Source organism: Aricia agestis, chromosome 14, assembly GCF_905147365.1.
Source record: "Aricia agestis chromosome 14, ilAriAges1.1, whole genome shotgun sequence".
NCBI lineage: Eukaryota > Metazoa > Arthropoda > Insecta > Lepidoptera > Lycaenidae > Aricia > Aricia agestis.
In genome coordinates this window covers 425,407-439,667 of record NC_056419.1, presented here as the reverse complement: position 1 = coordinate 439,667, position 14,261 = coordinate 425,407, and the positions used below count along the sequence as shown (strand labels likewise).

The 14,261-nt window shown below is 38.0% G+C and overlaps 1 protein-coding gene across 3 annotated transcripts in view; it reads left to right on the top strand.

Moving 5' to 3' along the window:
• LOC121733613 (organic cation transporter protein-like) overlaps positions 1 to 8,972 on the top strand; it is a 32,145-nt gene extending 23,173 nt beyond the window's left edge. For all 3 annotated transcript variants that reach the window (XM_042123912.1, XM_042123914.1, XM_042123913.1), the window contains 5 exons: positions 5,671 to 5,771; positions 6,164 to 6,318; positions 6,758 to 7,381; positions 7,615 to 7,796; positions 8,615 to 8,972. In XM_042123912.1, coding sequence (XP_041979846.1) covers positions 5,671 to 5,771; positions 6,164 to 6,318; positions 6,758 to 7,381; positions 7,615 to 7,796; positions 8,615 to 8,791 — 1,239 coding nt within the window. In that variant the 3' untranslated portion in view covers positions 8,792 to 8,972. The remainder of the gene's footprint in view (positions 1 to 5,670; positions 5,772 to 6,163; positions 6,319 to 6,757; positions 7,382 to 7,614; positions 7,797 to 8,614) is intronic.
• The last annotated feature ends 5,289 nt before the right edge of the window (positions 8,973 to 14,261 follow it).

The following is a 14,261-nucleotide window of genomic DNA, read 5'->3' as shown; positions in this document are numbered from 1 at the left end:
CTTGATTACACTATAACTTGCGAAGTTTACCAAAATTTTGTTTTGCTTTTTTTAAATTATATTACCATAATATTAAAACACCTGCATACACACCGATGGGCCATCGTGCAGAGGCGCAATAATATTCGAGGCACCATCGAGGAAATCGATTCCTAGGCAGTTGACAGACAAACCGCCAACGTCATTTAGTCGGATCCATAAAGTTAATATACCTAGCGGAATAGAGCAACAATCTCGAGCCGTCAAACGAAACCGAAATTGGTTTCATCTGTGTGTAAAAATATGTGAACGTATACACTTACACGATTGGACATGATTTCTATGAGATTAAATTGTCAACGTGCGGCACGTGCCGACTGGACATCAAAAAAAGAGTGCTGCTGTCATGTATCACACGTTTCTTTTTACCACGCAGTGTTACTGATAGTGACATCTCTCTTGCTCAGGTCTTTGTTCCTCTATTCCGCTAGGTATATTAAATTTATGGTCGGATCATGTCAATTCGATGTCAATTGTGATCTGTCGTCTGGGTTCGACGTAACGCGACCAAACTACGTAGGTCTGCCTGGGAATCAACTTCTCTAGTACACAAGTTACTACTTACAAGTAAGTCTGCCTACAGATATTATATTCATATTGTACTCTACATATCTATGTATTCCAGCATCTGCTGGAATTGAATTTTACAATTGCGAAACAATACAATTGCCTTTATTATAATATTATAATTAACATTTTATTACATATTATTATAAAATATAGATTACACTGCCTGGATTATCCACTGTTTCCTCCCATTGTTGTGGTTTTCACTGTCAACAACAACCAATCCCACTGTCAACAGTTTTATTCAACTTGTCTGGGTTTTATTATCGCATGTATAAGTTTTATGCTAATCCATTTATTATTTATTAGAATAATATTTAATCATCATATAATTTTTTATATTTTGATCTGAACTAACTTTGAAGTCAAATTTTATATAATATTATAACAATTTTTCTTATGAAACCACTTTCATAAACGCAATAGTTAACATAGCTATCGAACAAAATCGTCATAGACCATAGTTAGCTAACATTTTGTTTGGAGCGTTTTGGGAAGGTCTATTTTACGTGAGCTTTGAATTCTGATATTAAGCAGAGTTTTTAAGCTATCAGTCATAATATTTTGTTCACCAATGTTTCTATTTTTGAATGGACCTTTACTTACCAACCAGAAAAAAAATCGTCATCATGCCTAGTAACACCTCCATCGTGGGTATCGCAGACACAATAGATTTTCAATTGTTATTCGGCAGCCGGCTGCTGCTTGGGAATTGATGGGTTAAGATAGTTCGATTTCAAAAATATGGCTTAATTACTATTTATCATCCTTCGATTAGATGATTGTCTATTCCATGTAAGAACTATGACTCGTCTCGCACAATCGCGATATGAAGATGTAGTTAGATCGTGTGACCTCGACCCAGCTGCCAGGCGAGCCGTCCACAGTCACTGTCCTCTGCAGCACCTCACAGGTCACAATCTGACCTTTTATCATTGTTCTTTTAAAACTCTTTTTCGTACCACCGAGGAAATTGATTCCTAGGGAGTTGACAGACCAACTTAATTTGGTCGGATCATGTTAATTCAATGTTAATAATTGTGATCTTTCGGCTGGGTTTGACGTAACGCGACCAAACTACGTAGGTCCCCAATCTGCCTAGGAATCAACGTCTCTGATAGTACATGGGCTGGTAGGTCTTTGGAATTCTATAAAATCTTTTATATATACTGTTTATTTTATTTCACGAATTCAAATCGGAATCATATCGAGTTTAGTTTGTTAGTAAATTGGACATCAATAGTTTGATAGTTGGCAATCAAGCATGTATCGCTATACAAAATTGTTGTCAATTCACTCGTTTAATAACGGACCAAAGATGGATTACCAAAAAAAGGATAATATTATATTCGTAAGATACTCGTTACAGTAATGACAGTCAATTGCGTATTTCCGTTTCGTTACATTATTACACGGTAAGTGAGTTCTCCGATGTGTCGACAATAACTGTATGATTTGGAATATTGACGAAATTTTCGGATAATGTTAGGAAATCCATACTATTCTCAACTTGCCCAATAGGGATGATGACAAGGTCAAAGATTAGCGAATTTTGTTAATAAAATAAAGAAATCGCGGTAAAAAATAAGTGTTCCCAAAATTTCAGCTCGATAGCATTTGTATTTTTTTTTGTTATGCGCCTTCAAAGTTGGATATTCAAGTCGATTTTTTTTTCAATTAAATTTTTTAATATTTGTATACAATTCGATAACTTATGCAATTAAAAGCAACTTTTGTTATAAAACCACTTTCATAAACACAATATTTAATATACCTGTCGAACAAAGTTGTCTCCCGATGCGTACAAACTACGAAAGACTGACGTCATACTTTCGTAGCACTTTGTATGGAGCGTTTCGGGGAGGTCTTTTTTTATGAGATATTTGAATTGTCATATTTTGGTGAATTTTTAAGCTATCAGAGTCATTCTTTCAACGATGTTTCTATTTTTAAGAGTCTTTCAATTACCGATAAGAAAAAAAATAGTCATCATGCCTATTCTGTCCGTAGCGGTCATTGAACCCTGTCAAAAAACTTGACATATTTCAACGTTTTCTATAGGCATCCATTACACGATCATACAGGCGACAGTCAATTCCGTCAATCATGAATTATATTTGATTGATGGTGACTGATGTACTGACTGACTGAAAGCCAAAATTTTCAAAGTTATACGTTTCTAATTTTTTCTTATTTTGTCAGATGTGATAACGCTCACTTAAAAATTCGTGACTGATGGTTGCATGAAGCAAAAATCAAGATATCCAGATTTTCGTCAATCATCTTCATGCCACCGTCTGTCACGCTCTGACACGGTAGGTTATCCATCAGTTACAGCCATGACTGTGGTAAAACTGACAGCAAAACCTACCGTGTAATGGATGCCATACAAACTGCGATTGAAGTGACAGAGATATGTTTTCGATGTGAACTGAATACTCAGTTCAGATCGAAAACATAGCTGTCACTTTAAATCGCGGTTTGTATAAATGGTACAATTCATACGAATTGTATATCACTTCAAACTCATAAATAGTTGGAGATTATTATTCTAAGAGTTACCAAAAGGTTTTCCAATTAATCTAGATTAGTTGGTGTCTTTATAAAAGTTTAATTTTCCTTAAGTTAACAGAATACAGTGCGAGCATTTTTCACCTAGCTTCTACACTAGAAAGGTCAATGACCGCTGGTGCCACCTTTAATATTTTGACTCTAGATAAGTTTATAAAATATACCAGTGTGTCTGTCTGTTACCTTTTCACGCCCCAAACCACTAAACCGATACTAATTCCATCAAAGGATATAGGATACTTTTTATCCTGGAAAAATGTCAGTCCTCACGCGATAAACGAATTTTGGTGCAACGGACTGGAGGGGAGGGCGTCATCTAGGTATAAATGATTTCGAACATTGTCCATTGACTTGTCACTTGTCACTTTACTTTCATATACAAATCGCGAACGATAAGTACGATAGCAATGTACAATTCCTTTGAAAATTGCAACAAATAAATGAAAAGAAAATTAACAAATTTTCTACGTGTTACTTATACATACTCGTATAAAAGTCAAAGACCGCACTTTACAATAAAATTAGCAAATTCGCGGAAAACGAGACACAATAGCTTATCTATTGTTATCGCGGCCGGATGTACGTGGGAGAGCCATGCTTCGGCACGAATGGGCCGGCTCGACCGGAGAAATAGCACGTTCTCACAGAAAACCGGCGTGAAACAGCGCTAGCGCTGTGTTTCGCCGAGTGAGTGAGTTTACCGGAGGCCCAATCCCCTACCCTAATCCCTTCCCTACCCTCCCCTATTCCCTTCCCTTCCCATCCCTACCCTCCCCTATTACCCTATTCCCTCTTAAAAGGCCGGTAACGCACCTTCAGCTCTTCTGATGCTGCGAGTGTCCATGGGCGACGGAAGTTGCTTTCCATCAGGTAACCCGTTTGCTCGTTTGCCCCCTTATTTCATAAAAAAAAGTGGCCGCTTGGGGCTTCATGAATTAATGAAATTGTGGGGCAGTTAACGTTAAAAAGATTAATGCTATTAGTTTATCTTACACGTTCTTGTAATTACCCGTTGTCACACCTTGTTGCACCCTGTAAGTGCCGTCTACGTGGTCGACAATGTACCAATTACAGATAACGTCAGATCTTTGGTACATCTATTATAATATGGTCGTTACATGGTATTATATTATATCTCTGGAAAAATATCGTCATCAACAAAAATAACATTAAGCCCGCTTTACACATTGGGCCAACTCTTATAGGCGTACTACACAGGATGTACTCGTAACAAAACTAAGTGATAAATGATAATACTTTAGGGTGTGTAATTCAATAAAATAAAAATAACTTTTTATAATAAAAATAAATTAAACATGTGCAAGGGACAGAACACAGCCAGAGTTAAATAACAATAAAACAAGGAATTCAAGTAAATTGACATGATGCATACAACATTTAACTACCTACTTAAAATTAAACTCGGTTATGGCTGTGCAATGCACACACCGCATATTTAAAGGGGTAATCCACTCAGGCATCGACCGCGGCAAGCCGTGGCGCCTGATCTTCCGTGGCCCCCTGTCAGTCTGTATTTCTTTATATTATATTAATTATGTATGTGTTCCTTGTAGAGAGTTCACTGTGAAAAAAGCAGCGCTGAAAGACAAACTTTTGTATGGGCAAGCACCCTAGCGTCACGAGATTTCCCAATGTGGTGATGTGGGCCCAATGCGTTGGCCCAATGCGTTGGCTCCATGCGTTGGCCCAATGTGCACAGCAGGCTTTAGACACTCTCTCTGTTTGACTATACCAAACCCGATAGATACGAAATTAAACTGAAACACATTTCCACTAGTTAGTAAGTAAACTATAGGACCTGAAATGTACGAAGACGCGTCACCTCCTGCTTACACACAACAAGGCAATTGAAAAGATAAACTACAGTTAAATAGCTTTATAGCCTCGAAATTATGAGACTTAAGTTCATAGCTGTTTATAATTATTAAAGACATGAGTGGAAGAACCAGATAACTAACATTTTGTAACTTATGGATAGTTACAATCTTTTCCTTTATAATTTTAAAAAACCTTGTAACTTATCTACCGTATAATCTAGCTAATATATTATCTGGCTACACATAAAATCTACAGTTTTCTAATTCAAATATTTTTTCCGTTATTTGCATAAACCTCCTTATTTTATGCAAATAACGGCACGTTTATAACTTAAACTTTTAAACTTTCGCGATGCATTATAATTGAAAATTATTATTCGGGACTTATCGCTCTCGTGACCACGGCCGTTGCAACACGGTCGAAACGTCGGGAAAAAAGTATGTAGTAGCATCACTTCTAGAAATAAGTCGCGTTAAGTCCACGTTTTTAACTGTTACTTACCTGCTTCTTCCGCTGATGTCTTCAACTGTATTTGGTTCCTGTTGATATTTAACAGCAACACGTGCTATTGTTTTATGTGCATTTATTCGGATCGGGTTATTAAATATATTTTTTTAAATTGTTTGTAAAAGTATTTGGTTTCTGTAATTCCAGTTCAACCTGGCATGTCAGGACTGGAAGCGCACGCTGGTGGGGACGGTACACAACTTCGGTATGCTGGTGTCGCTGCCCATACTCGGATACGTCTCAGATCGGTAAGGATGGCATTCATAATAATTATTTTGTTAGTAACTTAACTACTTTTTTTAGAAAATTGCAATAATTCATAAATCCTTTTGTGTTTATGTTTATATAATAAAATTAAAAATAATCAACCATAAAATACAATAATCTACAATTACAGTAGGATTGTTATGCATACAGCATAAGGTAGAAAATTGTGCACAAACGTATTTGTATAGATAAGTACATACCTTCATTATTATTTATCTATTTATAATAATCATTGACTATCGAATATGTTTGGGAAGGTCCCAAGTTTCAAATAAAAAAGGTCTATCTTACGCATCTCAGTTTTCAACTGCCAATTTTATACAGCTGCTAATGTAATGCATAGCTTAAAACCATTATAATATTATAACGACAGTTGGGGCCGCAAGAGCGCGCTGGTGATCAGCTGCACGCTGGTGGGCGCGATCGGTACGCTCAAGGCGTTCTCCGTCTCCTACGAGATGTACATCATCATCGAGTTCCTCGAGACGCTCGCCGGAGCCAGCGCCTTCCCAGCTGCTTACATTATCAGTGAGTAGCTTCATTACTACCGCAGCTTGGGCCGCAAGAGCGCGCTGGTGATCAGCTGCACGCTGGTGGGCGCGATCGGCACGCTCAAGGCGTTCCTCATCATCAAGTTCCCCGAGACCCTCGCTGGAGCCAGCGCCTTCCCTGCCGCTTATAATATCATTAGTGAGTTTGCTTCCTTATTGTACAATCAGAGAAATTGATTCACGGGAGATGGGGGACCTACGACGTTGGTCTGTCAACTGCCGACGAAATCAATTTCCTCGATGGTGAAAACTAGATGGACGCTATCCGCCAAGTAGACTATGTCCATTCCCGAGCCAAGTGTGATCATAATGAGTCCAGCTATTTTATGCAAACAATTTTTTTTTTTATTATTAGTATAGAATTAAAGATAATTGCAATTTACGTACATAAATTCAGATTCAGATTATGTTTCCAGCGGTGGAACTCCTCGGTCAAGATAAGCGAGTGCTGACGACCGCCTTCCTGGGCATAGTGCTGGTGATGGGCGGTATCTGCTTTGCGCTGCTCGCCCGGACCTTCCACTACTGGCGGACCTTCATCCTCGTCGTCTACCCACCGTCCATTCTCTTCATCACGTACATTTACCTCCTCCCCGAGAGTATCCGATGGCTGCTGTCCAAGGGAAGACGGGAGGAGGCCCTAGAGATCGTGACGAGAGCCGCTAAAATGAACAAGGTGACGCTATCCGAACAGACGTTGAAGAAGCTGTCGGTCGCGGACGTGGTGGTGACGAAGGAGGAAAGAGACGAGGAGGAGGGTCTGTGGACGCAGGTGTTCCGGTCCCCGATCATCCTAAAGAGGCTTGCAATCTGCTCCTGGTGGTGGATCACCTGCACGTTCGTATTCTACGGGCTGGCCATCAACTCGGTGTCCCTGGCCGGGAACAAGTACACCAACTACATCCTCGTGGTCAGCGTGGAGATCATTGCCGTCGTCAACAACGCTATCGTGCTGGACCGCATCGGCCGCAAGCGCACGCTGCTCATCGCGTTCATCGTCTGCGGATTGTCCTGCATCACCATCGCTTTTGTGCCCGAGAGTAAGTTCAAATAATGATTCCGATTTACTTCTTTCATTGTCGCTTGCTATTATCAAATTATTGACAGTTTCTTTGAGGACCAGTCGTTTTCCGATAGATACATAGATCTTGATGCTTCGTTTACCTTATATTTTTTCTGGGTAGCAGATGTAATCTTGCTTTTATTTTGAAGCATACGAAACCTATACTCGTTCTATTTACCTGGACGCTATAAAATTATCCTCTATTTCCAGGAATGTGGTGGCTTGCGACGATGCTGTACCTGCTGGGCAAGATCGCGATCACGCAGGCGTTCAGCGGCATCTACATGTACACGGCGGAGCTGTTCCCGACCCGCGCGCGCCACTCGCTGCTCGCCTGCTGTTCTATGCTCGGCCGAGTAGGCTCCATCATCGCGCCGCAGATGCCGCTGCTGGTGGGCATTGAATTGGTCAAACCACTTAAATATCCCCCGAATCATTTCTATTATTAGTTTGAAATACAACAAAATGACAACTAAGGGCCGCGCTACATCGGAATGGCAGAGGCGAGGCGAGCACTTTCAGTGTCATAATATGATTTAAAACTTTATCCTAATTATTGTAATACATACCTAGTATCGCTTGAGAAGTTTACGGCCGCCCGTGGTCGACCGTGGCCGCTCGTGGCCGCTGGCGGCTGCGATTTCTCAAGCGACACTAAGATTACAATAATGAAGATAAAGTTTAAAATCACATGACACTAAAAGTGCTCAACTCGCCGCTGCCATTCCGGTGTGGCGCGGCCATAAGTATGCGCCTCGTAATAAAGATACTGCAAAAGCAAAGATTTAACAAAAATTGAAGTTGGATATTCGAGTCGAAATTTTTTTTCAATTCTTAATATTTGCACTTATACCATTCGATAGCTTATGCAATTAAAAGCAACTTTCGTTATGAAACAACTTTCATAAACGCAATATTTAATAAACCTATCAAACAAAGTTCTCTCCCGATTCGTACAAACTACGAAAGAGTGACGTCATACTTTCGTAGCACCACAGAATAGATAATAGTAGTAGTATCACTTTGTATTTTGAGCGTTTCGGGCAGGTCTATTTTATGAGATGTTTGAATTGTTATATCTTGGTGAATTTTTATGCTATCACAGTCATTCTTTCAGCGATGTTTCCATTTTTTAATGGTCTTCCAATTACCAATAAGAAAAAAGTCATTTTGCGTATTAAACAGTCTAGCGGTTTTATTCGTTCTCCAGGCAATGTACGTGGAGTGGCTGCCGTCGGTGCTGTTTGGGTGCACGGCGCTGGTGGCGGGCGCGCTGATGACCACCACGCCGGAGACACTCAACGCGCGCTTGCCCGACACCATCGCCGATGCCGAGAGACTCGCCTCGTCCCCCACAGACAAGGAGCAGGCCACCTCGAGACTGTAAAATAGTTGTAGTGAGTGTGGCCTGTCAGTATGGAATTATAGCTATATGGCGCACTTGCCGAGCTGACGCTCTTTGCCACACTCACTTAGAATATATTATGATTTTATTCGTTTGAACTACCGAGCTCAGGTTTTATTGGTGCTATTGCGTCCTCCTTCGGTTAAAATTATGGTATGGCATGCAAGAAATATAAACTATCATTAGATATCCGAAAATTACCTCTTTGTGTGGAGGACATCCCAGTAATTAAGGGCGATTTACGATATTTTTTTACTTTAATAAGATAACTTATTTTTAATTACGTATAGATTTTAAGGTTGTGATGTGTACATAGGTTTAAGTTAGATAATATTATATTATTGCAATTGTACAAAATGATGGATTACTTTAATACATTTTTGTAATATTATGACTATTGACTAAGTATATTATAAATAAATACTATATTATTACTTACCTTTTTAATTAAGTGCGGTGTATAATATTATTATTTTACTACGCGGATACTGCTTTAATAGTGGTATAATTCGTTTTAAATTGACTATTCACATCTTTTGTACTTGATACTACAAACGTTTTATTTTAAATAAGAGTAAGTATTTGGGACCAAATTGTAAGATACCGAGTTTGTGTGACTTTTTTGACATACCAAAAGCTGGGATTTCACATTATGTGATTTGAGAAAATAAGTCAGTAAGTCAATCAGTCAGTCCAACAATATTTTGTGCATATTGGCTGCAGTACTAGTTTACGACACAATTCAACCCATTATAGGTAATTTGCCAGCTGAAAGGACATATCTTGAATTTCCCTTTTTAACCGACTTCCAAAAAGGAGGAGGTTATAGGTATATTACTCATGGATCCCATCATCAGGTCACCACTTTTGTGAACATGGTACCAAATTGGAGTGAAACCTAATACAACAAAACAAAAATTTCCAAAATCGGTTCACAAACGGCGGAGTAATCGTTGAACATACAAAAAAATATATATCCACAGCCAAACATATAACCTCCTCGTTATTTGGAAGTTGGTTAAAAATAGCTGTACAGCATGACTGGTGAGACATGTTCAATACATAAAAAGAGTACTCGGTACTTACTCGCTTCTCATTATGATTATGTAATAAAATTAGGTACTTAATTTTTGACCGTCTTTAAATAAATGAATCATGGACATAAGTAAATTACGTAGCGCGCGGTGTCCACTGTCCATGCGTTTGTGCGTGCCAAATTATGACTTATTCAAATTAAACTAATATTTTGAATAACTGGAACAGAAGATGACTGGTCGTGCTGGCTGGCCTTCGGAGTTCGGTGTTTAAGTATTTAAAAAGTTAAAATAATTGTGATCTGTCCTCACCGCCGTTTTTCCATACAAACGCTGTCCCCTGTTTCCTCCCTGGAAAATGCCGGTAGAGTTATGATTTTTTCCTAAATATCCATGGCCACTATTAGCATGTCCCTATGTTTTCTTTTTTTTTTTATAATTTTATTATTAAAAAAGATAAGAACGTCCAAAAACCCAAAAAAATTGCAAGATTTAAGGTTTGAAGGAATCAGCGGACAGCGAATCGAAGATTTTCTGTCATTTTATAAGAACTTTTGTCGTGTTGTCTCTATCGCGCTCTGCGGTGGCCGGTGGGAGACTTGAGATCGGTGAGACAGCAATACATTTTCAAATATCTATTTTCAATTTCTCTCGCCCCCTCTTTAGTTACAACTCGACAAGGCTTTAGCGTGGCGTGGTGAAAAAAAAAACGTAACGCTTTTTTCATACAAAAACGCAATTTTTGACAGTAATTGTCCTTTACTGAAAAACTGGACAAAACAGCAGCGCCCCGTCCACGTTCATTTAAAGCCTTGGAGAACTTTAAAGGAGTATCCAGAGGTAGGTATGTTCTTCATTTTGTACTATTTGTTGCCCGCAACTCTATTTTCGCTAAAAACGTATAAGTATATGTATCGTATTTATACATTTACTTACATCATGCAATAAAGAATAATAATTTATAATTCTTTCGACATACAAAACATTTAAAGTCCTTTTTCCACATTCATAATGCATCTGTATACGATATTTCATCAAAATCAGACATAATAATAAAACCATATTTACACACTTCAGAATCATTGATATACAAGATACTAGCTGACCCGGCAAATGTTGTTTTGCCATAATATAAATGATCTCTAGTATCATTATCAATAGTGTTTTAAAATTCTCATGCCTCTTTTTGTATATGGGGAAATGCTTTACGCATCCCCGGCGGATTGGGGACATCGGGTATAAATAAATAAATAAAATAATTGAGCCGTTTTGGAGGAGTTCGCGCACAAACAGTGTGAGCTGTGACACGATAATTTTGTATATGAGATTATACTATTGTTATTGATTGTCACTGTGTTCCAGTAACCATGGTGTGTAGTGATGATGAGGATAGTCCGGGATCCACAGCGCCGCTCCTTCGTACGTCTGACTCGCCTGCAAAAGTGAAAAGAGCCTCTATCTGGGGGCACGGCAGTGTCCCCGCTAAGTCGAGCAAAAAAGCGGCACGGCCGTACCATCCTTTTCTCGAACCAATTCAGGCTCTTTTTAACCCTCTATAACTTCATTGTGGATAAACCAACAAGCCTGAATTTTCGGTTGCTAAGCAAGCATTGTATAAATACGGTATATTTAAAATTTTATTCAATTTGAACGAGTAGATTAAGACAAGCTGTAACTTGTTAAAGTTTCTTAATTTTATCACTGACTGACTGACTGACTGACCGATCACGAAAAGTCTAAGGCACTTCTAGCAGACATAGAACCTTCAAACTTAGAATATAATTAGTGTTTAGTGTCTAAATCATGGAAAATTCAAATATTTCAAAATTTCTGTCCAGTTTTCTAGATACACCAACTTCGTAAATAACTTTGTAATCCCATATAAATGTATAGGATTACAAAGTTACATTTGCGGTTTATGAATCATTGTACCCGTACCATCAATATCTCCGGTTTATCGTCGGTAGAGAGATATCTAGCTAGTGTTTAGTGTCTTAATTAAGGGAACACCTAATAAACATTTCATAATTACTGTCCAGTTTTCTTCTTCTTTCTTTAACTTCGTGAATAACTTTGTAATCCCATATAGGTACATGTATCAGATTAGAAAGTTACATTAAGTGCAATTTATGAATCATTGTACCGGCACCATCGATATTTAAGTACGTATATACGAAGGAATAATAGTTGTAGATAGGTATCTATATATCAAATGAAGCACTAGCTTTTGCCCGCGGCTTCGCTCGCGTGGAATTCAAAAATCGCGTAAAATACAAATATTCCTGTAAACCTCCTTTGGAAACCTGACGTTTTTCCAAGACCAAAAGTAGCCTATGTTACTCTTCATCCTTTCAACTAAGTCTACGTCAAAAATCAAGTCGATTGGTTGCTTCGCTAGGACGTGAAGAAAAAACAATCAAACAAACACACTTTCGCATTTATAATAATATTAGTATGGATATTGGATAGTCATGAAAGGCATTAGGCAAGTAGTATAGTAATACTGTAATACTGTATACATAATGACTATATTATTATTAATTGTAAGTTTTATTTGTTTCTTATAAAAATCGTTATTGATATTTATAGCAGTAAAAGGTACCAAAAAGGAGAAAAGTAGGACTCTACAAAAAGAAGTGAGATCTCATGAAAAACATTCTGTAAAAAAACCAAGTCTCGCAACAGTTGTAATTTTTGCATTTTTGTATTAAAATCTTAAAGCGGTTCACAGACTACATCTACTTACCAAGTTTCAATAGTATAGCTCTTATTGTTTCGTAGAAAAGTGGCTGTGACATACGAACGGACAGACAGACAGACAGACATGACGAATAATAAGGGTTCCGTTTTTTGCCATTTGGCTACGGAACCCTAAAAATGTCTGAAAATAATTATGTACCTAACATAATATACAATTTCTGATTTGTACATGAATGCCTCGATAGTCATAATGTGTAAATTCACGAGTCTACACATCAAGCGGGCATGATTTTTTTTCGCGTCCACCCCACCGTGTATTAAAAATATTAGGTACGAGTATTTCTAGATCATTTTTCGATTTAAGGATCCATTTACGAAATATGAAGTTTTAAAGTGGAAATGTAAAAAAATTCACGGGAGTAGGAAATATGCTGAATTTAAAAGGAAAACTATCACGGTCACAGCTAAGAAGACTTTATAGGTGAGTAATAGCCGATCAACTAAAAAAAAGTATTCGGAGAAGTATAAAGGAACTTTTCGTTCGAATTCCTTTAAACGTAACTGAGATGATATATTATGTATATTGTAAGTAGTGTAAAACACGTTATAAATATCCATTCATTGCCCATTAAAAAAATATCAAAAACTAGTAGTACCTACTACGAAACCTGTTCTTGGTCAATTAGGAACTTCGATCTTATATAATTAGCGGATTTTTTTAGTAAACAAGTGTTAGTAAGTTAGTTCTGAAAGACGAGAGACACATGTGTTGAGATACAGTTTCCATTTTCTTTTGTTATTGTTGATAGTGATAATTAGTATTATTTATTAAGTATTATCAATGTGAGTATATCTATAAGGGAGTTTCTGCGGCGAGTCTGCGGCGCACATACAGTCTGCATGCCGACTGTGTGAGCGCCGCAGACTCGATCACACAAAAAGTGTACCGTCTGCGATCTCCCTAAATAAAACAAATAAGTTCTTATTCAAGTTATATATTATAGTTTCATAGATGCACAGACGACACTAACTGTCGCACTCATAGACAATTCATATTAATTAAAGTAAGATTATAATTTTAGCCCCATACGTTCATCACAATCTGTCTGGTTCTTCATTAAACGTCTCTGAGTGCTTCCATAAGCGATGCGTTAAGAGAAAATGCCATAAATTCTTAATAATCTTCATAAATTCTTTAACACAATTATAGGCATATACCTCTGGTAAACGAAATTATCTAATGCAATTTTACTATACCTACAGCATGACTGTTAAGACATGTTCAATACTCGAGGACGTGATATTAGGCTATTATATTAGATGAAAAAAATAATATCAATAATAATTATTGATCACTGAGTAAATGTAGCTTAGAGTTAAATAATCCGCGCGCGGGGAGGGAAGCGGCGCGGCGCGGCGCGGCGCGGCGCGGCGCGGTGTTTCTTTGGTGGCGCACGCCGCCGCGTAATATACTAGTGTCCATGATTCATTTCTTTGAAGGGAAATTTGGTCAAAAATTAAGTACCTAATTTTATTACAATATAATTATGATGAGAATCGAGTACTGAGTTTGAACAATGAACATAATATTGTCTCACCATTCATGCTGTAAACCCTTAGTCCCGTACTCTATCTTCATTGCAGTGCGATAACATACGCGTGGAAACAATCCAGATATAAAATGTGAAAAATACCGATTGGCCTTGCAACAAAAAATG